The following is a 27,604-nucleotide window of genomic DNA, read 5'->3' as shown; positions in this document are numbered from 1 at the left end:
TTTCTCCGCACCCTATTGTGAATGCACTCTAGTGAGATTTTTTTGCGCCCTAATGGGATCAGCCCTAATGAGAAGAAAAAAATCATTGCCTCACTGAGCAGTGCTCAAATGGGATGCGCTCTAGTGAGACCAAACCTTTTCAGTCCCCAACTTATATTACAAGGATATTACAAAATATTCCTTATGGTTCGGCAATGTTTGTATTAATTTAACAAGTACCCAATACTTTGTTTCAATGGTAACAAGAAGATACTGAATGCAGAAACTTCTAAATATCAAATAGTTGCTGTTGTTGTTGTTGTTCTAGGGTTTAACACCATTTTTCAGCACAAGATAGGTTATACATGGTGGCCAGTATAACTGGTGGAGGAAGAACCCTGGAAAACCCAGGGAAGAACCACCGACCCACGAGAAGCTACTGGCAGGCTTTCCCATATACCCACACTAGCTGAGCCTTGGCCTCGAACCCATGCAGACAGAGTTGAGATGGCAGTGATCAGGAACAGTGAATGCTTTAGACCACTCGGGGCCCCTAAATATCAAACAGTAACTATATGCAACTTGCCTGACACTTGACACATGAACCAAGTTTAGTAAAAAAAAGATCTGAATGGTTTGAGAGTTATGCTCTTCATAATATGAAAATGTTTTTGGACAAAGAGACAGTGACAACTGTACCCCCACCCATATATAATACCAGTTTTGGGGAGTTGGGAAGAGAACAAATAAACCTTAGAAAGTAGGCCACAGTGAATAAGGTTCTGGTAATTTTACAAAGCACATTTATCCCAAAATGACCTATCTTCATTAGCCTAGGTTCCAATATGTTACCCTATCTACACCTCGACAGATTTATCAGACATTTCAGTGCTATGAACTAGCAATGTCTATGGGATCTCATGAGTTGCCTGCCTTAGGATGTAATGCCAACTAACCAATAGCATGTAACTGCGGTGAATTGAACATCATCCGAAAATGGTGGAGGCAATTGACTTCAAAAAGATACTTTGTAAGTTCAACATCAAAAGTATGACTAAATACCTGAGAGAAGCCATTACAGGTGTGTTTGAGGAAAAGGATGTATTTGTGCAAACATAGACCAGCAGTAAAATTGCGTGTTCCAGTTGTGTGCTCCCCTTCTTTCGATCATGTTGGAAAGGTGATCAAATTTGAACAACTTGATTTTGATTGACTATGGAAGCTTGCAACCACATCCAATGAAATTCACAGACCTGAAGCACTGAAATATCTGACTAATCCACCAAGGTGTGATAGGTTAACAAATCAGAACCTTGGCATGCAAAGATGAAAATGACCTCAAAATGCAAATTCTGAATTGTTGCATGGAGATGATTTTTAAGCATAATTTTATGTACTCTTGACGAATCAATTTACCAATTACATGTCTAAAAACATAACTGTCAACTTTCTAAATAATTGTGGTGGTGGTAGTGGTTTAATTTCTACATTTTAGGAAAACATTGGTATTATTATTGATTAAAATACATGAATAAACCTGTTTTGGCCTTTGCCCAACAATTAAAAACAAATATCAAAAACTACATGCATTATAGCATACCAAGTTTCTTTACTTTATTCCTATAACTCTTTTGATGCCACTGCTTTCTCTTTCTATTGTATCTTATTTCATTTTACAGGCACAACTTGCAGTCTAGTACAAATACAATTCATTACATATTATTTGCAGATCTTTTGTTTTCTTAGATTTTCATTGTCTGGCTTCATCTATTCAGTCCTTCGATGCAAATATGAAAAACTGTACAATAAAAACTGTAAGTAATATATTATCTGAAACATCACATTTGTTACTTTGTTTGGAAAGGCTGATGAACATACTTTGACCTAAGACAATCAGCTTTCTAATGAAATTATTCACCCAAATGAACAATTATGTGACATTGTTTTAATTTGGGGACAATTACATAGCATAAACAGTGTATTCTATTACGACTCTATGTTCTTAAAAAAGGTAATGGAAAAGAATAAGAATCAATAAGTTTGGTAAAATTCAGCAAATAATTTATTTCCATAGAATGCAAAGTGAAAAATGTAAAAAGAACTGTATGGTATTGGAAATTAAATCCCAAATATTCCTAGAATTTCAAACACAAGTCCTAATGATAACAGTTCTGAATAAACTTAAGTGGTATTCTAAAATAAATCCAGTGCTGCAAGTATTGATGTGCTTGTGGTGGCCTGTGTCATAGTGATGTGCCACATCCTTTTCCTGATAAACAATGATACAATTCAAGAATATATCCTTATTTGAAATTTCACTATAAATCCAAGTCTCTATTTCCAAGAATGTTATTTTTGAGTACTTTGTATTTCCTGAGAAGACTCAGTTGAATTATATAATTTGAACAAATAAATTCCACCCCAATTGAAATACTGGGCACAACAATAATAAGTGATTCTGCCCAGATCTTAAAGCACAAATAAATATGTTTCCAGTAACAAGATTATATAGTCCTCTACCTGATCTCAGGTCACAATTTACATTTTCTACAAAAAACTATTAATTAATGCAAATTATCATTCTGGATGGTGTGTGTGTGTGTGTGATTATAAATTTTAAAAAATTTCAGTCATATTGCTGAGAGTCTGCAGTGTGGCAGTTTATAGTGATGTATAGCACTGGGACATGAAGCTGGAGACATGCATCATGTCCCACCCCGTCACATTATCTTGACACCATGCTGACCACTCCTTACTCCTAGCACCAACTTCTTAATGCCGAGTACCAAGCGAGCCAGCTGCTACTACCATTTTTAAAAGTCTTTGGTATGACTTAGCCAGGGTTTGAACCCGTGACCTCCCACATCCGAGGCAGACACTCTAAACACTAGGACACTGGAATGTTTCAAATATTTACAAGATGAAATCTTAGTTATAATTAGGCCTGTTTCAAAAATTATAATATAAAATTTCATAAACAACAGGTACACCCAGAAATTCATGGGAAATTTCCAAAGTTCGAGACTCAAATTGAGATAAACACTTATTTATTTAAAAAACCAAATCAATGATTCAGGTCAGGCAGAAAAATGAACTTTAATTTGGTCAAGGTCAAGTCCAAAGTCCAATTATCTATAGCATTTAAGGAATAAGAAGAAAAATGCACATTAAATATATATAACAATGCTCAGACATGTTCTTTTGTCATCAATTTGTCTCCTTAATGCAGTGTCTTTCAACAGCCAGCAACTTTGAAAATAAATTACTATTTAGGATACATACTGACATCTTTCTCAAATGATAAACACATCAACTTACATATGGGTATATACAACAGGTCTTTTGATTTCACCTTGGATGTCTGGAATATACTTCAAGTTTCTGTCTTATCTCTTCTCTTCAGCTAACGGCAACATATGTATGATTCCCTGTAGATAAGAGAGAATTATCACATCCTGCTTGCATACCACATGCAAATACTAATTAGTAAGCTGCATTAAAAAAAAATTTAATCTTAAGATAAACTTTACTTACTACAAAATAAAAATTGCTATCTTTAAATGCATTATATCTTTCTTGTTGAAATTAAAACCATAGCCTTCAAAGACAATTACAAAATTATACTGTATGAAGTTTGAGGTTCGGTTTGTACAAGAATTTGAGGAAGAAGTCACTTGTGCCTGATAGTGGAATGGGGAATAATTTTGCAATCAAAGGGAGACATGACTGCCCAAGTATATAATAAAAATGATCTTATTAAAAAATAATCATAGTAATGTATAAATATTAATTTTTTTAATGAAAGATGCAATTGTTTATTATAATAACTGAACTTATTTAATTGCCGTGTGACACAAAAAAAATAACTGAATGGAAAAGGACCATTTTCGCCCACTGTCTGATAATAAAATTAAACTTTTCCTTTTCAACATTCCCATTTAAATTAGTTAATGTTTGTTATATTTATTCACAAAATAGCAATAATGTTAAATACCATAGTACATTTTGAGACTTGGTATTCCTATAGTAATTTCATGAACAGGTGATTCTAAGTTATCAGGTAAATAAAAATGCACACATTTCTCTTCCTAGCGAATAATAATAATGATAATAAAAATTAATAACAATAAAAATAATAATAATAATAATAATAATGACTTTACTTAAAGAGTGTGACACAATTAGTTGTATGGAAGAAATCCTTCCTGTGGCCCTCTATTATATACACATTTACATTCAAAGAACATGTACATAGTCACACACACATGCACGCACGCATGCAGACACACACACAGAGAACATTGATAATAAGCTAAATTTATATATGGAAATAATAAAACAGAAAATTTAAATGAACATGCTTCAACTAGGTACATTGTACATATAAGCACAAAAATATGGTACACTGTGCATATAAAGTACAAAAGTAAGATACACTGCATATAAAGCACAAAAGTTGTTGTTGTTGTGGGATTTAATGCCATTTTTCAGCACATGATAGGCTATACATGACGACCTGTATTAATGGTGGAGGATGAACCCAGGAAAACCATGGAAAGAACTACCAACCCACGAGAAGCTACTGGCAAGCTTTCTAACATACCCACATTGGCCGAATCCGAGACTTGAACCCATGCAGACAGAGGTGAGATGGCAGTGATCCGTAACAGAGAGCACTTTAGACGGTACCCTTTAGACCACTTGAGGCCCCAAAGTAAGGTACATTGTGCATATAAAGTACAAAAGTAAGGTACATTGTGCATATAAAGTACAAAAGTAAGGTACATTGTGCATATAAAGTACAAAAGTAGTGAGACAACAAAGAGGAAGGTTGATGAATTTATACTTTTTGTTCTAATGTATTTGTCAAATCAAACAGGCTCCACTTTTCATCCACTGAATTAGACCATAATTACATGCATTAATATTTGTACTTTCTCTAATTTCCTTAGGGTTTTTGTTTCAAATTAGTTATCCTGAATATTGAAAACTTTTCTTAAAGAGTTCTTTATTTAGTTTTGGGATTGAAAGGTTGTTAACTGAAATTGATCTTAAATTGGAAGTTAAATTTAAGCCTTGTTTTCTAGCATGAAATAGTTCATTGACATATAATGGGGTCATACTATTTAAAACACTGTGCATAAGTATAGATTTCTCAAAAATATTTGTTCACTTATCGTTAAAATTTAATATCATTCATTGCATTTGGGATGTTTTCAGCATTATCTAGGATGAGTCTGCAAACCCTTTGTTGCAAGCATAGTAAATTATAAAATATTCTTCTCAGAAGTGGTTCTCCAAGGTAACATTACAGTAGTCAAGAGCTGGTATTTTTAATAGCATTTGTAATCTATTAGCCTATGTTTAACTGATAGGTGTGGCCTTATCTTGCTAAATAACATGAATTTACTTTATGACATATGACTTGAATATGTTCATTCCATTGCAAGGATTTTGTCATGGGTAGCTACATGCAGGCAAATTTCATTCAACTTAAGATTCAAAGTTATTTTCCAATCTGAATTTTCTTAAATAAAAGACATATTCTATTGCATGGTCAATAGGCATCTATAGACTGATGTCTCAATAAAAGCTCACACACAAAATTATCACACATGAAAATAGGGGACAGCTGCCAGGATTTCAACATCAAAGCCAACTTTGTTACTGCCCTAGGCATGTTTTCAAGAGAACTCATGCAGCTGTAGGCAACTATAATGCCCACTTTACCTGGTAGAAAGAGTCTTGAAAAGGATCAATGAGGCTCTCAAAGAAATATGGCATCTGTCCTTTAATGGGTACATTTCGATGATGTCACAAAATTTGAATATTCCTTGCGTATTTAAATGACACTTGTGCATCAACATTGCACATAAATTGCAAATTTAGCCATTCCTTGACAATTTGTAAAAAATTTCCAAAATCCTTGACTGCATGATCTTTTGGCTTATGCAATTATACATGCAATTACATAATTCTGAGTACAAACTTTTGCCATACAGTAACTCATGTAAAAGCAGTGTATAACTTTCAACAGAACCTTTACATTACCTATATCTTTGAATCTAAAATTGAGAAAATAAAAAACAAAATTCTTTCGTGAAAACATAATTTCTGAGCTGACATAAACTGAATATTCTTCCAAATGACCTCTGACCTTCTAACCCCAAATTAACATTCACATACACACACACATACAGTGAGCCAGAAAGACAGAGTGACAATAGGGGAAAAATGTGACTTATTTTTTTTTAGATCAAATTTTTGAATACAACCCATTATGAAACACCATATTTTTCATATATGGATTAAATTTATTAATGTATTTCTGTACATCATATTATAAATTCTCAGTAACAACTGGGTCACTACAGGAATGTTTTAAGACAGCATGCATTTCTCCTTGACTACAGGATGACATACTTAACCCTTCTAGCAAACACTATTGACATATGCCAACATTATACATGTATGTCAGATGATATCACATAATGTATTATATCTAGGAGCTGCGGTTACTCAGTTGGTAGAGCAAAGGACTTGTAACCCAAGGGTTGCAGGTTCAATAATTGTCTAGGACAGCCCCCATCATCTGCACTGATGTACCCTTGCGAATGCACCTGGCTCCCATTTCCTTAGCATAATATAATTAATAATGTGTTAAAAGTGACATTTAGATCAACACAATCAAATAACGTAACTTTATTATTGCCTTTTTCACTGGAAATGTCCTCGTACTGAGTTTTTTTCGTGTGCAGATTATTGTGCTGAATTGCCTTCAGCTTGAATGGTCACTAGTATACCCAACCAAAACAACATTATGTTAGTATCCACAATAAGACAGATGGTAATAAAAATAATGTGGCCACCTCTAATGAAAAATATTGGATTGAGAACATTTTTCTTTTGTTTCACTTTATATGGTTCAAGGTAGTTTTGTCATCAAACTTAATAGTTGTTGAATTGAAGGACAACATGTAAAAGTGATGATTTAAAGTACATACAGACAGACAACATTAGCTCAATTGCTGCTATTTTACTGACAAGAAATTAGATAATAGATCCAAAGAGCTATTTTACCAACTAGATAAAGTACATAGTTCAGTCAAGCTTTTTGAAAAAAGATATAAAAACCTCCACAGAGGCCACTACAGGCTACAATTGTATTTTAAGAAGTAAAAAGGTCAGACTAACTTAAAAGTAATATATCATACCATGCTGCACATCCATTAATAAGCTTATATTTTGAAAAAAATGACACCATTTATCTTTGTAATTTCAAAATAGTTAACACCTCCTGGATTTTCAAGGGATTAGAACCTCTGGTCTTTGTTCCAAAGAAAAATAGTTTTAAATGCATGCATGATTCAGAACTTAGCAATGTACTCCTGGTTTTTAAAACAGTTGTTTTATTTTTTTCACACAAAATGCTGGTCATGGCCTGCATGTCAAGACAGCTATAACAACCCCTTTGCCAACCATATATTGTATAAATCAAGCTGTTTACACACAGCAAGTAACAAGGCTCTCTGACACTGATGCACTTTAAAAACTGACCATATACAAAACTTCAACAATGAGGATAATCTAGACACACACACACACACACACACACACACATGATTGCTATGTGTCAAGCTTAGGTCAAGATGGGATAGACAAAAATGATGGGCCCAGGTTTCTTTTTTGAGATTTGTACAAGTGCAATCTAAGCCTCTCTGATTGCAAGGGATTTAACTCTCTAAAGCATTATCATAAACTTTTATCTTCTAGTAAGGTTTAAAGAGTAGCTTCCCTTCAAATTGTATGAAATTTTCCCAGCAATACTAAATGCATCAGCATTTAGAGTGTTAAAAGTTAACAACTGCAACAACAAAAGATGCAAAAAGATCCACTATTTATTTATTCAAAACATAGCCATCACAATTCCAGAATACCCCACCACCACTATGTTAGTTGTGATCCTGTTAGGCAAAAACAAAATGTGTTTCCAGTCAGCCAACCATCCATGGATTTTTTTGTACCAACTTTAGAATTTTTTCCCCACATGATAAAAAATAAATATATAAGTTTCATAAAATTGATTTGTGCATCTAACTGAGCTGGTAAGTGCTTGGTAACATTACAGATACTAATAATTATAATATATATAATGTTTATAAAAAAGACCCAACTATCCTTCCTTTAAAACCAGTGAAATAGGAAATACACAATTTTGTTTTGGCCTTATGCAGCTCCCCCATACAAATGAATTTAAAACAATGTTGCTTGATTGTATATCAAGATATCAGTGCCAACATTAGGAAGCAACTTAAGTGATGACGTCGCAATATCACCTGTTCTTTTTTCCATTACACAGAAAGTGAAGATGACACATTTACTGTACATGATATGTTCACCATCCTTTTTTGTCTTTAATTATTTTGAATTCTGAGCAAAATACCAACCTGTATTTTTTCTCGCTTTCAAACAGCAGTATAAAACAGCTTTAATATAATATTTTAATGCTCTTGAACCAACTTAAGTGTGATTTTATGATTATGTCTGCAACTATCTTACAAATTCCCACCCAAAATTTACACAAGCTTGAGATTGAGAAAAATGCTGTGCAATTGTTACCCAATCACAAGCAATTGTTCTTGAAGATTTATAACCTGATTGCTAGTGAAGGTCAATAATATCATATTTTACACTGCAATGGAAGGAAGAGTGTTTATACCTCAGTATCACTATCACCTGTTTTTTATTGTAACCAACATCTGCAGGACTCAACATTATTGATTGCCCTCGGCAAGTAAAACTAAAGGTCAGGTCAAGTAAAAACGGAAAGAGTTTGTCTGACTGTAAGTTATTTTCAGGTGTTAATCATGATGCTAAGATGAAAATGTTTGTAGAATTTTTAAAACAAATGATGCATGAAAAAATATATGAAAGCAAAAGGCACAGAAAACAGTCTGTCAATCTGGAATGAGATTCACAGGCATTGTGATTTTAATGATGATTATCAGTACTAACTTCTGTCCCGGTATTCTGTTCAAGGATTTATAATCAATGCAGAGTCTATTCCATATATGGAAAAAGTAGGACCCAATAGCTCCTACCAGGTCAAGAAGTGGGGTTATTTTATAATTATATATAACAAAAATCAAAACTCATGAGTCACAAATACCTGTAACTGTATATTGTTTATTCCAGCCATTATTTTGAGAAAATTTACCTTTAGTGGGCTTCATATAGCTGATATTATGCAGAGGTGCCATAAAATGCTACTACATACTTATACAGAGCTTAAACACATATCATTATCACCAGCACTTACTTCATGGAGATGATTCATTTTTTGCAATGAATAATCACTTTTCCTGCATGACAATTTTTTTTTTACTTCATTATGGTCAGGTTGAACAGCATGATTTGTAAAAAATGTCTTGACTGCTGAAATAATCATTTCTGTTAAAATAATCATGTCCCATGCCATGGTTATTTCAGTTGTTAAGGAAACTTAAACAAAAACTGTGATGCTATAGTCTGACTCAACATTGATTAATTCAAAGTACATAATGCTATACAAGTGAATGCTGAAAACATTAATAAATCCATGACCCAAGTATCTGTGATTACTATCAGCCACTCCTGCCATGAACCTTCCATACCGGTCTTTGAATTCCTGTTGCTAAGTGTAACCAATGCCCTCAAGAATTTACTTTAAACATTCAAGTCTTTATTTTTTCCTCCATGTACACCACTTTAAAAATAAATGTAGGATTGTTTTTTGCTGAAGATGTTTATATTTTCTTTACGTGATCTATAGTGAACTTGAATCATGTGTACCTGATTGGAACCAAAGCTAATCAAAACAGCAACACACTTTTGGTGGGAACCAAATTGATCGTCTTATGCTTCTATTGCAAAGAGCATGGTCTTTTCATTGCTTTATTCACTTAAAAATCACATGAAATATTCTTTAAGCCTTTTTTTCTTGAGTCATTTCTATGCATCCTAAGGGGCGCCATGGTGGGAAGTATACGGCAGCAAAAAAGGGCTGATGGTGCATCTGCAAAGCCTGTACAAATTATAATTACTTTAACCCTTTTATTTTCTTACAGTATTTGTGTAAAGTTTATGTTGATTTAGACAACAACTGAATGTTAAATAATATTATGTATTTTTTCTTTATTCAATTTTATTAAATTTACATTTAAATAAATGTGATTAATAATAAATAAATCATATATTACTACTCTTTCTTTCCATCTCATTTTGATGCAAAATTGGGAACATAATAAACAAGTCCTGGCAGGATTGTCTAGCTAGGTAAGTTATTCAAGAAATTATTGCCCAATCCTGTTTTAATGTTACCTACTTCTGCAAGAAAGAACATCAAACAACATATCTGTGGTATGATACTAAGAAAACTGAAAAATTAAGTTCATCAAATTCATCAAGTATTTCTTTCATTTTTATATTATTTGGTCTTCAGATTACCAAAAAAGCTGTTTCATGCAACAGGTTTGGATATTACACATTTTTACCTCTCTAAACTCACTCTTCCTAACTTCCCACCAATCTGACTTGCTCTAGAAAGAGGGATAAGTCATTTGCACTATACTTCAAGTTCAGTGTGGACCCAAGATATATTCAATGGTATTAACAAGAGATTTTAAAATTGTGCTTTGTATCCAATATTTAATTTTTCCCATCAATACTCAAAGCTGCAGTTTGGAGGTGCAATATTCTTACCATTACTCCCCGTTTTACCCATTCTTGGTTCCACAATTACAGCAATTTGGCACACAATGTCACGTAAACAGTATCTTAAATGTGTTGTCAAAACTAACAAAACTGAACAAAAAGAAATTCGCTATATGAAAACAGGATGGTGTACTGGTATATGTCTTGGGGAAATTTAAATTGTATATATCATGCTACCTAGGACATACAAATGTAAAAAAAAATGAAATGAAATAAAATAACTGATAGCAGGCATATCTTGGTCCAGAGCATGCCTCTCTACCTGCTGATGTGCACCTTGGATGGCTGTACTGCAAGATTTTTTGCTGATTCTTATGTACATAGAAAAGAATTTCTATAGGAAAAGCTTACCTTTTCTGAACATGTTTCATATAGTTTACAAGTTTCATTATTAAAGCTCAATTCCTTTTCAAAACTGAAATTGTCAAAAATATCATTTTGTGTTCTTTCTAGTGTCTAACAACCTCTAACATTAATCCAGGACAACAAATTCAGCTTGTTCATTTTTCTGCAAATTCCATATCGCTTGCCACCCATTTATCAGTTTGCTTCCATCTTGATATGCATGTACAACAACTGGTTTCGGAAACTACCTGGCTCACTGGCATGTTATCTGTGATATGTTTCAAGGGAAACCTCTGAGAATTCTATTTTTTCCTAGTTACTGTACAATGGTTGAGCTGTCAGTAGACATTTTATGTACATATTTCACCTTTACCAATCAATATATAGAGATTTGTTAAATTTAGTAGTACACTGGCAGCTTTGGGTAGGAAAATGTCCTCTGCCTCAGCCTCATCGATGTATCTGCTAATAAATTTGTTTTCAATTTATGAATGAATTAAGCTACTACATAGCAATCCAAATCATATCTGCAGATTATCAAACAATGTATAAACTCAAACACACCGAAATAGATTCCTTTTATAAGCTTCAATATTTCACATCTTTCTTTACTCCTTTTACATCACCAATATTGCCTTCAATTTAGCCTCAAGGGGTCAAGGTGTTCATAATGTAAATTAGTGACTGGTAAATATTGGCTTGTAACTGCTTTAAATTGGTGAAATTGTAATGCATTATAATTTGCTAACATTACATTGCCTGTAAGTAATAAATAAATAAGACTTCATAAACAAAACTAAAACAATGTTTCAGACAAATTACTGAAATGAAACATGACTGAAAGTTGGCCGAGCCATATGAGCTTGTGCAACCATTCCAGGCAAAACGATCTGGCAACAAGATGGAAATTTTAACAGTACAAACATCTGGACCTTTGAGATTAAAATGCATAGTGAAAGTTATGAAACAACTAAAGAACATATACAAGGAACTATCTTTATACATTTTTCAGTCTGTTTGCATTAATATACCTTTTTTAACATGGCATCAAGAACCATTCATGATGTCATCTGAACACAAATTTATATATTAAAAATTATAATTTTTTTAACATAGGAATGCAGCATTAAACAGTGATAGGATTTTAGTATGTTACGTCAAACATATGAATATTTAATCATATAATTTATAATACTGGATCTAAATTTTGAGTGTATCTGAAAATATGTATTCCACTTATTATCTACATTCAATTTGTATTTGTTAGTTATAATTGTCATTGTTTAAAAATAAGTTCATCTTGGGGGCCTAGAGTGGCTGAGTGGTCTCAAACGCTCTGTTATGGATCACTGCCATCTTACTGCTGTCTGCGTGGGTTCGAGTCTCAGTTTCAGCCAATGTGGTTATGTGAGAAAGCTTGCCATTAGCTTCTCTCGATGGTTCTTTTCGGGGTTTTCTCTGGTTGTTCCTCCACCATTAATACTGACCGCCATGTAAAGCCTATCGTGTGCTGAAAACTAGCGTTAAACCCTATAACAACACTTTTTTAAAATAATACATATTTTTTCTAAAAGAGTTGGTTAAATATTAGGATCATTATGAATTGAAGTAAACATATTTATCTGGATCTGGGTCATGGTTATTCGAATTTCCCATACAAATACCTTACCCATCTGATGTTTACTACATTCTATATTATAATTTTGGTAACAGATATTATCATGTTGAAGACTTAGAATGTTCTAGAATGGAAAATGCCATCAAGTCCTAGTATTTCCAGAAAATGCTAAGTGTGACCTACGTCAAGTAGAGGGATTTATAATCGTGTTTATCTTAACATTATTCTTTCTGGCTGTAAGATCTTGAAGCATAATCACTTGTATTGTTGAGTTCAATATTTTGGTTTTGGTGAAATTATTTAATCAAGGTTTTTTCCACTGGAAATTTACAGTGCTCTTTAAAAATATTCTTGGAAAGAAACATCAATTTTGAATTCTAGTGAATTCAGACAAGGACATCTTGGATTATATTATTATGAATAACTGGAAGACTGTTAGCACATCATCATACTTCAGGTCACTGGTACATTAGAACATTCACGACTTTAGGCAAATCAACACCTTCAGTGCTGGATCTTATTTCGAACACCACTGGAATTTAATCAGAACTTTATTCATTAGGACTGGTGACAGAACATTTTGGACTATTTTGGAATTTAATTCACATTACTGTAAATTCTGTTTAAATTTTTATTTTGTATTCTATTGAAAAAATTATTTGTTGAATTATACAAAACTTAGTTTTCACTCTTTTGAAGTCTTTTCTATTACTTAATTTAAGACCATAGAGTCATAATACATTATAGCTAAAATAGATTATTGTCAGTTGCCAATCACATTAGTTTAGTGATTTTAGGATAGTATATACTTCAAAAAAGTTGGATTGTTTCTTATAAAATGTGTCCTTATCACAAAAAGTCATTTTCTCATGAAGAAACTAGTTTTTATGAAGATTAATACTTTTTGAACTTTTTATAAAAAGAAATGTGATCTTTTTTTCTCAAAGTATGTAGCCTGGCCAAACTGTCAAAGCAAAACCAACACATCCACGCTTTTCCATACAAAATATCATTTCATAAAAATGTGTTAGGACAAGTAATGATGCTGTTTTAGTTAAAATAGCACTTTTCATATCTTTTGCTTGAACAATACAAGAAAGTGACATTTTTAATGAATATCTTAATACGTAAAGAAAGTATATGTTATTCAAAGATGTTACAATATACATCTGGTGCCAAAAATCTTTAAAAAAATAATAATTATGCAATAAGTAATTTTTTTAAATAGTCCTACATGTAAGACCTCAACAATAATTGTTGTTTTGGGCATCTGGGACCTAGATGGACAAAACATAAATATCAGAGTTGAGGTCTTACATGTAGGACTATTTTTGACATAGTTTTCTTATTTTTTTTTAAATGTAAAATCAGTCTATTTTAACAGCTCATGGGAGCAGAACTACTACTGGTTGATAAGGGGGGGGGGGGAAGCAATAAAAACAAATCAGTTATCCCCCAAATAATTACAAACACAAAAGAAGAAACATTGTATTAAAATAACCTATAACATATACCAGTATGCCACTTCCCAAAACCGCCGAAAATATGGATAATATATATGTGATTATTCATGTATTTGCTGTCCTCCTGAATTATACATACACTGATACAGCGCAGAGGCTCGTATTGTTTTATACAATTCAACTGTCGTACATGTACTATACATGTGCGACATGTAAATTGTAAGCAACGATACGAGCCCCTGTGTGATACGGTAGTTGTTTTCAGTTAACCACCTTATGTTTACTACATTCTATTTTATAATTTTAATAAAATATATTATCATGTTGAGGACTTGGAACGTTCTAGAATGGAAAATGCCATCAAGTCCTAGTATTTCTAGAAAATGATAAGTGTGGTCTACGTCAAGTGGAGATATTTATAATCGTGTACATTGTTTTATTCCAGTTGTTTTCAGGGCTGTTTTCCTTTAATGTCTCGTTCGTACTGTTAATAATGTATAACTTGCTTAAATAACTGAAATTTAGGTACTGTAAACATTAATGTTATCTATTTTAAAACAGTGAAAAACGCTGCACATAACCACTTTTTGCTACTGACAACGTGTTCTGTCGGCTGCAAAATGAATTTCCCGCAAGTTCGAAAGATTTAACAACGTTCCGACGGGTTTTTGATATTTTATTAAAGTCATCTTAGAGTTTCAGTAATTCTTGTCAAACCATTCAAAAACATTTCAAGAATTAGGCATAACACATTCGAACAGAAGTGGAATAATTTGAAATTACATGCCAAGTTCTTATAATTTTTAAAATAAAATTATTTAATAATAACTTATTCAATTATTTATCAAAGAATGATTTAGGGAATTATCACATGGTTTATATATTTATCACTTACTCTTTCCTTTCAAGATGGCGGCGACCGTTGTAAAGTAAGTGTCCTCTAATGTTTCTTTTCAAAAAAAGGTATTTAGGGATTTGGCCAGTAACTAAAATTATGAGGAAATCAGAAATCGGTTTATAGTTTGTTACCTTAAATTGTGTCAAAAAGTGCATTGACTCTTCAGAATTTATTGTGCCTCATGTAACGTCTCATTTTAAACTATAGGGGTCATGCGGGGTATGGATGACATGGCGCATCATTTATTACAGAAGTTCACGAAGCCTATGATGTAAGACGTCGACTCACCATCACATATAACACAGTCGACGTCTTCAGTTGAAGGTATAGATTCGAAGATCCCTATATTAGAACTTGAGAAAACTTGAATTTTTAAAAGTCCTTTATCAGCTTTGAATGATGAAATTCAGTCTCGTTTATGATATAACCACTGCAACAATAAACCACAAGAATTCATTAGTTTTCAGACGATGCTGTTAATGTTAACTGCTTTGTTAGTATAGGACAGGTTTCGAAAATAAAATACTGCAGCTCAAGCTTTCAAAGAAAACCATCCCTTAGATCAGATCTTTGTGGCCTTTCTCGGTTTCAGGGGTCGTATTACTTTTATCATTTACTATGAATATTATTTGCTTCTTACTAAGGCTGTGACATTTACAAACGTAATAAGCAAATATTTTTTACTATTCAAATATTTGAAGCCTGTATTTAATAAGTATTGAGATAAATGTTGTGATATGTCATAAATCATATCATGTAGGGAGATTGATTAAAAAAGTTAAGATTGGGACCTAAATTCAGAGGTTTTTATGTGACCATTTTCAATAAATATTGACCAATCTTCTTAGTGCAATAGGCGTGAAATTCTCAAAAGAGGCACCGTAGTACCCACAGAAACTTTAACTGGTGGCAGTGTATCCCCAAGAGGTGCAAGGCTGAGAGTCAGAAATCTCCTTGGTGTCAAAACTAGGAGTCAGACTGAGTAAAACAACAAACTATGGTATCAAAACTGGGTGTCAAATTGAAATTGGTTGCCTCAGAAGCGCAAATGAGGGTAAAGGGAAACACTGAATGGGGGGTGGGGTGGGGGCAAACATGTTGTGGCCAGCCATTAAATTTTAAGGATGTTGGCCTAATCATGTTTAAAGGTGAAATGGGGGTTAGCACCCATGGGACATGCAGCTTCTTCCTCAGATGTGCCTTATTTCCACCCCCACCCCCAAACATGGCCCCTTTTCATATTCTGGTCAGGAACCACATGGCTAAACCGTGTTATTTCATGTTAGCTGTATATAGAGCGTTGACCAGGTGATTCCATTTGACAGCTGTTTGACAGCAAGATTCAACAGATGAGATCAAGTTGGTGAGGCTATCAATAGAGAAGTGAGGCTGTCCACATGGAAATTAAAAATCTGATAAAAATTAATAATAGGGACAGAAACAGAAAATTCACATTAAATAAACAAAAAGAATACTTGTTTTTAAGGTTCTTTATATATATATATATATATATATATATATATATATATATATATATATATATATATATATATATATATAAAAGACTGAAAGGAATAAGAACATAACTAACTCATTAAAATGTACCAGTATTACAATAATGAAAGCAGTGCTCCCCAGCTGACAGTCATCATTTATGTACAGAGAAGTGAGAGGGCATAATTTCTTGTGGTTCTCAACCCACCTGAGATCACAAAACCAGTAATTGTTGTGGATTAATGATAGGGACCAAATGGGTTACCTGCATTACCTATGACCCAAAGCCAGTATTGGGGTTTAAACAATTAACTAGTATGGATTGTAGTTGGAAACCAAAGACCTATCCATCAGTTAAGTCAGAGAAAGATGTTGAAACAACAGCTTGTTAAGACTGAATATGAGTAACGAGTTGACATTATATGCTTGAAGCTGAAATTCAAAACTACAGATCATTTTTGGTCAACAAGTATTATACCTCTATTCTGAATTTTATCCTACCAGGTACATTATGGGCATTCTTTATTGAATATATGACAGTTTTTGTGAATATGTGTTTTGTGTGTGCTTGATAGTATTTATAAATACCAGCATTTATTGAACATTCAGGTTGTTAATATGGGTTACATCCCTTTGTAGGATCATTTATATCAATAAAAACAAAGTACTGGTGAAAGATCAAGTGCTTCGGATTAAAATACTGATAAATCAGATATTAGTAAAATAAATCAGCCCCCCCCCCACTATCTGTGTTCATCATGATGGACTCTGCATGCATGATGCCACCTGTTCATTAAAATGTGCAATTTTGCTGCATACAGAAGACACCTGTGTACAATTTAAACACTTATTGGTAAGAGCTGTATGTAGCCACAACACTCAAAATTTCGACAGAACTCAAGGTTATGTTATTCCACAAGGATTTACAAATTGTTAAACATAGGATTTGATCTTGAAATATTCAGTACATACCGGTATCACCTAAAGGACCCTTTGATTAGTAGAGCTCAAGAGACACAAGAAAATACTGGTAGAATCACCAGAGGACAAAGAATTAAAAAAAAAAACCAGGACAGGTCCTGATATGCAATCATATACATCAGCATGTGTGCCATTCATAGCACAAGTTGATTGATTTATACCTTAGAAATATGATACTGTATTAAAATGCAGCTTCTCCATTACTCATTCAGAGGGAAACAGCATTTGACTGGCAGTCACACATTGGAATCCCTTGGTGTTTGTTCAACACTCACATGGTGGAAATTGACAATTGACTGACAAAGACATGGTGGAATAGGGTAGCTAAAAATATTTAATAATGATAGGCTGCATTTGGTTAGAAGTAAGGAAATGATTCCTCAGAGACTGTTCATAAAAATGGTTCATTATAGGGGAAGTGTACACTGTTATGACAAAGATTTATGAATTTCTACCCATGTGTTTAGGAGATTATGTGATAACAGACTGACAAACAAATTATCAGAAAAGTTTTTTGTTGTTGTTTAAATCATGAATAATACTTATGACAGAGACATGGAGTTGACCAAAGGGGTATAAAAACCTGCACAATGTTATTTATACAGTGCTTTTGACAACAGGGTGATATTTGTAATGTTACGAGTTTCTTTGATTTTTGAGGGTGAAATGAATTGATGTGTCTGCATGGGATGCTATTCTTAGAGCTTACTAGCCTTCGATAGTTGGTTTCTTAAATATTTAGATGACCCAGCATATGGTGTGAGTTTGAAGGACATAATAGAAAGGAAAAAAACATCTCACTGTAATATGTTTTGATTTTCATTTTCAGAACTCTTGCAAAGCTGACAATTGGTGTGGGAGCAGTTTATGTGACAGTGGATCAGGGTGTTTGGGATGGTATAAGACAAGGTGACTCTGCCTTGAACAAAGTAAAACAGTCTGTCCTTCCAGCTACCAGTGAATACTTGCAAAAGGTAATTTAGCTGCATGGTTAAGATATACAAAAGTGTTTCAGCCAAGACTGGCCTTGTTGGATTTGTGCAAAATAAAATTAAGTGATAGACAAAAAGATATTTGATGCGCCAAAGTGGGGTAAACAAAATGAAGGCAGAAATTTACCTTTAATATCATACAGATGCATCAATGAATAATTAGGTATCCACATTGCTCAGTTGATTTATATAAAAATAAAATAAATCAAACAATCTTTTCCAATTGCACTGGTTGCTGTCCATTATTTTTGTTCCCCTTTCTCCTAATTCTGTATATATAGCAAAACTTGGGGTCATCCAAAATATGTCATGTACACTGTATATTCTGTAATATTTCTTGGTTGAGAGATTAAGAATAACCTGGGCATGCTACCAAATTATGATAAAATTAACTATTATTCAGGTATCATATTGATGTAACTTCAGTTTTATTCTGATTTCTTGTTAAAGATTTTTTTTTAGTATCTGATTTTTTTAAGTATATGCTGTAGAGATCATGTAGTGTCGTTTATCATTTGTAAAGGTGACTCACTTTTGCCAAGTGGTAGATATTGAACAACAGATAACTGTTTACCGTGTAGCATGCTATCACTGTGTAGTCAATAAAAATGACCATGTAACTCATGACTCAAGTGAACAATCTTGGAAAACCCACAAAGTCCTTGACAAAAGTCATGCAGAACATATGAGTAACACCTTCAAATCTTACACGAGACCCTCTGCTTTTGAGAGTTACTTGCTCAAGGGACGTGTTAAATGTTTAGAGATAAACTCTGTAATGCCAACCATTCCAGTTTTTTTTAATTTGGTAGATCCATTGCTATTTTTAACCTTATATTATTTTAATCACTTAAATCAGATTCCAATTTTCAGGTTAGATATAATTTTATATTGCTGGTACATCTAGATCACATAGACGACAGATCATTAATACTGGATCACCTGCTTGGTTGCAGTATAGCACATATGATATTTGAGTAGTCATAAAATATGTAACAGCAAGTGTCGTACTATTATCCGGCAGTATGATGACATATTGCAGTACAGGAATGATGGGTCACAATACAGACTCCTATCATGTCATCCAGTGTCAGTTTTGCTGTGTTGGAATTGTACACATGCAAGGTTACTAGTATTTTCAAAATCCATTATGTCCATTTTGCAGGTTCTGACTGGTTTGTTCTTATAAAACTGTTGGGTGCTTTTGTAATTATTTGATCCATGAAAACGAAAACATTTGCACACTTGCAAATGTACTATTATTTTCAAAATCCATTATGTCCATTTTGCAGGTTCTATGGTTCATTCTTAAAAATTTGTTCAGTGCTTTTGTAATTATTTGATCCTTTAAAAACGAAAATATTTGCAGATGGGAACCTTAAATACAACTGACAGATTCATTGGATATTGTGGAGACTGTACATGATCCAAGCACACAGCTAATTAAAATGGCAACTCCAAAAAGTCAGCCTGAATTACTCTTGAAGTACACTGTCTTTAGCAGTTATTACAAAGAGGGAAATGAATTTGTCACAAGCCCTGACTGAAATTCCACAAACCCAGACAGTTCATATCTATTAGCTCTCAAGCTGGGAGAAAAACCTCTCAATTTTTTTGTTATTTCCACACCTACCTCCTGATCTCATAATATCCCCCTATTTTTCGCAGAAAACTGATTATTGCATTATGTCTGTCAATTTTCATTTCTCAGAAGAAGAAAAAAAAACGTACATAAATAGATATATCATGTTTAATCAACATATGCTACGTTCTTTTTTATCATTTGTGAATACTGTTGTGATGAAATAATTAATATCACACTACAGAGTATTTTTTCTTCAGTAAGTAGAATGTTAAGATTAAATATTCACGTGAATTTCAGATTTTTAAAAAACCCTACAACAGTGGTAATCAGATTCAGATTGTGCCATGTTATGGCATGTATGTCAACATCGTGAAAGTACATTTACTCATTTCATCAGCACGATCAAAGTTTCCTCATGCAAACTATTTGTTTCTGACAAGCCCAATGGGCACCTCACTTTGAATTCAGGATGGCCCCAAACTAAATTTAGAGGTGCCCCAGGAATTGGGCTATCAGATTTTTTTAGCACTGTCATGGGAATTAAAAGTTATTTTAACAGTACCTAAAATATACAGGTCTTTTGAAATGGTCAGGATAACCAGGAAGGAAAACATGGGAAATTCTTTTTCTTAAAAATTTAAGCCTTTGCAAAATATGAAACTGTAGAGCACCACCTAAATATACAACTTATCTTTCCTAACTAAATTTATAATGAAAAAATAAAAATGTTCAGCACACAAGTTTATTTGTATAACCAAAGTAGAATAAAAAGTGATTATGATTCTGTAGTGGTCTTGTGATAAGCAAGGGGACAAGTCTGGCAACTGATGTCTAGCAGTTTGATTATAATACATAAGATGAAAAATGTGTCAAAAAATGTATTGAAGAAACATAAAGTTATTTCTTTCTGAACTTGAATTAATGTACATCAAGACACGTCACCTTCAGCAGTTACTAAATAAGTTTATTGTCAGATTTCATCTTATGGGATATTCCAGCAGTACAGGTAATAATCAGAAATGACAACTCTCAGAATCAGGTCACTGTGATCAAACTGTGCATTTAATTGGGTATTTAATGTAGACATGTATTTCAAATCAATCCAACTTTGCATCATCACTTATATTATAAAGTGCAGGCTAACTCATAAATACATCTCACACTAAATTATACCTAATTTTCTTTCTTGTGTACAGATATAAGAACTGCTTTCAGATATCATTTCATTTTTTTCAGGTAGCACATGGTAATCGAATGATGCAGTAACTAGTAGACATATTGCCACTGCTAACCATGTTGTACATTTGACGTTCACCATACTACGAAACCACCATGTGTATTTTAAAAATGTCTTAAAGATGAATAATAAAATGATTTCTGGGAGCATTTCTTATGCAAGTTGTGCTTTTCATCCAGTGAAATATATTATCTTGAAATGTATTGATATTTGCACATTTTATCATTATGTTTGGGATTCTGTTCCAAATATTAGTTGCCCCAAATATGCAATAGTTTTTTAAAGACTTCTTTAATCTGGTTTTTAAACTGATATAATGGTTAGCTGAAATTAATCTTAAAGTGGGTGTGTTGCCTTTGATACAAGCAGAGTTTTATCTGGTTGTACTGCTTGAAACATTATGTACAAGTTAATCTTTCTTAAAGTATTTGTTCACCTTTAACATTCTAATGTCATTCATTGCATATGATGCACCAGTTATTACTATTGTGTTTATCAAACTGATTGCATTAAATAAATGCTTATAATTAGAATAAGAGAGAGTAATTGATATATGTAAATCAGCTTGAAGAAGTTGTATTTGGAATTTCTCACTCATGCGACAGAGAAATCTACTTATTTTGCTAACCTTACTTTTCCTGTCTCAGTCTAGTCATCTCAGTCAAGGTGTCCATGTGCCCAGAACTACTTCTTAAAAAGAAACCCTTGTTGTCATCTGCTGTGCCTGACGTAGTTGTACTAAAATCAAACAACAACAACAACAGCAACAAATATATAACAAAAACATACTAACTTAGGTTAAATCCATGTTTGAGAACACACCATGCAAAAACATTTCGAGAGAGACAAAGACAAACGCATATGATGTCGAGCTTTTTTGGTATGATGCTTGTTTGTTCCACACAGCATGGTCAGTTTTATTCTGTATGCAGTCCTAGCTCAGTACAATTTTAAATCAGCGTCATTAAATGTAGCTAAAACTACGTAACTAGTTTTAAATACTTCGTGTGAAACAAAGTATATACTGTTAGCTACATTTAATGACCTGAGCTGAAAATGACTGTGCTACAGATAGGATAAAATTCTCAATGCTGTGTGAAATGAACAGTATAATAGAAAACACTGCTCCATGCATATAGACCATAAACCTATACACTTCATTGCCTCCCAGCTCTCTTAACAACTACGGAAAACTTAGTAACAGCCAGAAAAGTATTATATAAAACGTTTTTTACTAATTTTGTTAAGCATCTCCATTGTGCCCCGGTTGAATCAAAAATATATCTACAATATTTAATGACAAATAATACACTTATCAGCCAAAAGGAATCATTTATCCGTCAGCATATAATTCCATAAGCAAATTTCACTGTAGTACTTGCCATATTTCCAGGACAGAAAAATAAATCTTCAAAGAATCCGTGAACTTGAAAGTTTAGCACATGGTTATCCGCTAGAGTCCGTTTAATTATTAGTAAAATATATAAAAGACTTGCTTCTTTCCCTTGTAGGTTCCATCTGTGAGTGATATGTGCAGAACAGTGTTGTCAAAATGGAACTCAGGTATTTTGGTTAGTTTAGTTAAAAATTTTTAAATAAAACCTACAAGAGACTAATATCAATAAATCAAATACATTGTTATAGATTTGTGTTTATTTTAGATACGTGAAGACAAAATTATGGATAACGTTACACAGCTTTATCAGTCTTAGTAGAGGCAGGGGTATGTAGGAATCCTTGTGCCCATCTGTCCATCCATCAGACAGTATTATGAATGAAATTAGTCCTGATAACAGGGGCCCCCAGTGGTCTAAAGTGCTCACCATTACGGATCATTGCCATCTCACCTCTGTCTGCGTGGGTTCGAGTCTCAGGCTTGGCTAACGTGGTTGCATGAGAAAGCTTGCCAGTAGCTTCTCATGGGTGGGTGGTTCTTCTCAGGGTTCTTCCTCCACCAGTTATACTGGCCACCATGTATAGCCTATCTTGTGCTGAAAAGTGGCATTAAACCGTACAACAAGTCCTGATAATATTGATGTAGTACCATGAACGATGATGTAATATATTGGTCATTACCAGAAGACCTGCTTATTGACATGTTGTCTTGGTTCTTGTACACTTTCATAGGAACCTTCATATCAGATAAGTGGGGTGCTTGGTACCTTTCTAGATTTGCATCATAAGCAAATACAAGTTTGAACTTTCAAAAGTAAGGTGCTGATCAAATATGCAGAGATTGGACTTGACTCATTTCTCTGCTGAACATTAATGAGGGTACATGTAAATCTGGTAGCCAGTCATTGGCAGCATTAACTAATTTTTTTGTTGTCTTTACTGGAGGGTGGATAACAAGAAATGGAACAGTTACCCAGTTAAATTATACTACAAACTGACTTAATTCATTCTTGGTTTACACTAACATCACTTAGCTCAGTTCATGTATCTAATAATTTACAATTCTTTGCATTATGTTACAATGTTTAAACAAAAATAGTCTTATTTTTCTGTTATTTCAGGTGTAGAGACATCCTTTACATACCTGGCCAGTACCCCTGAAGCCACTGGAAAATACTGTAAACAGGCTACAAGCTATATAAAGAAAAGCCTGAAGTCTTGATTATAGAGAGGAGAGGACATAATTGTTGTGATAGAATTGAACAGTTTGACTGAAACTTAAAGTTATGCTTGGAATATTGCATAGCATTCTTAAATGTGGCTTTTTAGACAAGCATCTGAAATCGATGGAGTCCTATCTGAAATATTTTTTGCAAATTGAAAGTCAGATGTTCGTGTTAAGTTTCATTTTTTTTGATCCAGTTTTTATAATGGTTTTTCTTACCCCTTTGTTTAAGGCAAATTTTAATGGTAAATATGACTTTTACCATGAGATTATTCTTCCTCAAAACATTGTTCTGAACAGGATTTTTTCCCCAGCAATTTATATATTATGAAAATCATTGTAGTTATTGTTGAGATAATAGCTTCCTTGAATTAGTCAATATTTCCAAAGTTATCAGAGAAAGGATGCATTTTCCAGATATTTTATATCAGTAAGGTTTAATTTTCAATTAATTGAAAGCTACTCTTTCAAAATGGTGTAAATCATATTAAATTAGGTACGTTTTTTATATGTATAATTATTTATTGTTAAATAAAGATAAAGTAACAGGTTAAGTTAGTTTGTTGTTCTTTTTAAAGGCACTTTTAACATAATGATAGTTTTATCATGGGGGGCCCCAAGTGGCCAAGTGGTCTAAAGCGCTCTCCATTACAGATCACTGCCATCTCACCTCTGTTTGCGTAGGTTCGAGTCTTGGATTCGGCTACTGTGGGTATGTGAGAAAGCTTGCCGGTAACTTCTTGTCGGTCGGTGGTTCTTTCCGGGGTTTTCCCGGGTTCTTCCTCCACCATTAATACTGGCCGTCATGTATAGCCTATTGTGTGCTGAAAAATGGCGTTAAATCCTAAAAACAACAACAGTTTTATCATGCCGAGGAAGTGTGTGGTCTGGACGTGTATCAAACCCTCAACCCTTGAATTATGCATCGGTCACTCTATCAACTCGGTTGATATGGTTCCCTCACATCATTTTATATTGATAACCCATGGAGACCATTAAAAAGGAAATAACTGAATCAGATGTAACATGACAGTTCTGAGAAACAAATATTGATTGCCAATAAATCCTAAAATATTTTGTCATAAACTTTAATTTCTCAACCAGACATTATAGGTTCCAGTGCCTATGGACAGGAACAAAATTCTTGTGGAGTGTGTAAATTTTCACTTGTAAGACAAAATCTTTTGATGTGTACTTCTTTTGAAGAACAGGGCGGCAATAATAATATTGATAATAATGACCTTTTTTTAAAGAGGGTAACACACTTAGCTGAAGAACTATCTATACTTTGAGGCCCTCATACAAAGGTCTTTATTTATTTACAAATGCACACATATGCATACGTAGCATGTGCGTGTATTGACAAAAGGTTATTTTCTTCTTTACTCTTCCTAGATGGATACTCACCCATACATATTGAATCCACATAGTATTGTAATGCAATATGCAATTAGTGACAAATGGGTAGTATATTTAATGATGCTCAGAGGCATTCATAATTACAAATAGTCATTTTCATTCTCATTTTAACCAACTCTCTGAGGCCACTAGATATATTGGGTTTGGAAAAAGAAAATAGAGTGGGAATTTCTAATCTCAACTGGAATACTATTCCAGAGCAAAGTTCCCAAGTATTGGAATCTTTCTCTGAATAATTCCTTATTTGTTTTGGGAATTTTATGCTATTGGATATAGTCATGCTACTGGACTAGCAACAATTGACCAGCCTCTGTAGGTGGGAACATGAACAGCTACAAACAACTAAACAATGGCTAATCCTTTTTTTTAAATTTAAAACATACTGGAGAAAATAGTTTTGTTGAAACTTCAGAGAGAAATGATAACCACTGAAGTTGCAGTCGTTCAATATAAGTATTAAACAAATCATACTGGCTAATCAGAAAACGAGTCAAAACAAATTATAATTTGCCTGCAAAATCTTTGACCACACTGATAAAATACAGAAATATATTTTCAAGATGTTGACATACCTGCCATAACACAGCATGTAATGCTAAAAGCATGAATTTTTTTACTCACAAACCCTGACATAGTTGTTTCGAAAAACACTAATTTCAGTACATCCTCATTTACATGCAATATGTATAAACAGTAACAAGTCGTGATTAGAGTGATGAAAAACTATCCTTTGGGCAGTTTAAACAGTGGCAATTGAAAGGCAAAGAGGTCAGGAATAAACCACAATTTTGTCATTTCACATATTAATTGGCTGTTAATAGTGAGATGGGTTTGAAGACTGCAGTGAGTGAGCCCATTGTACTAATTTGCATAAGTAAAGATCAATCCAGTATAGTAAATCAAAGAGATGCATGTTGGAGAACAAACTTTATTTTATATCATTGCCTTGAATGAGAATGTATTAAAGATTTTTGACAAGTGAACAGGAACAATATCTCCTTGAAGTTGCCGTTTACTCCATAAATAAAATACAAAGCTTGATTATTTCTGTTGTCGGAATCTTGTTCAAGTGTGATTAATTTTGTAGGCGATTTAGAAGTAATTAACTAGGGGCAAAGCACAGCAAAAATAAATTTCAGAACTACTGGTTGTTTTTACATTGTGAAGCACACCAGCAAATGGGAGAGGGCATTTAATTCTTGAATGAATAAAAGCAATGTAAGCATTATACATGACTGATTTTACATTCCAAACTATGATCATATGAGGGACCCTGAGTGGCCTAAAGCACTCACTGTTACGGATCACTGTCATCTCACCTCTGCCTGAGTGGGTTCGAGTCTCGGGCATGGCCAGTGTGGGTACGTGAGAAAGCTTGCCAGTAGCTTCTCACGAGTCTGTGGTTCTTTCCAGGTTCTTCCTCCACCTTTTATACTGGCTACCATGTATAGCCTATCTTGTGCTGAAAAATGGCATTAAACAACAATCATATGATGTTAGTACTGAAAGACTCCTGATGTCACCAGTCAGCACTGCAGACTGAGGCTTGAGAATTGGTTCATACAAAGCTGTAAAAGACTTCAATGAAACTGATTCACTAAGTGGACAGCTGTAAAATCATGTATAATTATGCGACATTCAATTTTATTTTTATGAATCAAAAACACTTTAAAAGTGCTGGTACTGGCAAAAGACTTCTGAGCTGAGGGGCATGGGTGTACTGCTGTTGCAAATGTGATGCCATGTCTTAGAGGAGGAGTACTGTTGTTTGCAATGCAGGATTATTTTGGGCATCAGTTTTTACTGGTATGGTCATTTTACATTTTCTTTTCGTTGGTATTGAGGTTGTCTGTATCCTAACATCTGACATTGTTGCTGCTTAGGGCTTTGGATTGCTGTTTCAAATGAGGTTACTTGCTCATTAATTCTTCTCTGTGCTGACTTGATAGCATGTAACAGTTTTTCCGTTGCTCAGTTTGGGAAGTTACCAGTTCTTCTTTGATGTCCACACATGAGGAATCACTTTGCTTTTAAGCCATCGCTGTAATGATCTTGACTGATGGAGCATGTAATTTGCTGACACGCTGGAGTGGTGTTAATTTTACTGCCTGAGTTTTATGTTTGGTAGTAATTCTAGTTAATGGTGTAGATACAGTGTATCTGTATAAAACTGCCCTTAGCTTGGGTATTTTCATGATGTCTACATTCACAGATAATCTAA

The 27,604-nt window shown here is 33.6% G+C and overlaps 1 protein-coding gene across 1 annotated transcript; it reads left to right on the top strand.

The window, feature by feature from the left end:
• The first annotated feature begins 15,052 nt into the window (after positions 1 to 15,052).
• On the top strand, positions 15,053 to 24,518 carry LOC149794189 (MICOS complex subunit MIC13-like). The gene is made up of 4 exons (XM_089968294.1): positions 15,053 to 15,086; positions 18,360 to 18,504; positions 22,856 to 22,907; positions 23,861 to 24,518. Exons 1-4 carry the CDS (start codon positions 15,067 to 15,069, stop codon positions 23,959 to 23,961), a joined length of 318 nt encoding a protein of 105 aa, XP_089824420.1. The 5' UTR covers positions 15,053 to 15,066; the 3' UTR covers positions 23,962 to 24,518.
• Positions 24,519 to 27,604: the final 3,086 nt, after the last annotated feature.

The sequence above is a fragment of the Sinohyriopsis cumingii genome, chromosome 8 (assembly GCF_028554795.1).
Source record: "Sinohyriopsis cumingii isolate HCF-2022 chromosome 8, ASM2855479v2, whole genome shotgun sequence".
NCBI classification, from domain to species: domain Eukaryota; kingdom Metazoa; phylum Mollusca; class Bivalvia; order Unionida; family Unionidae; genus Sinohyriopsis; species Sinohyriopsis cumingii.
This window is presented reverse-complemented; position numbering and strand designations above follow the sequence as displayed.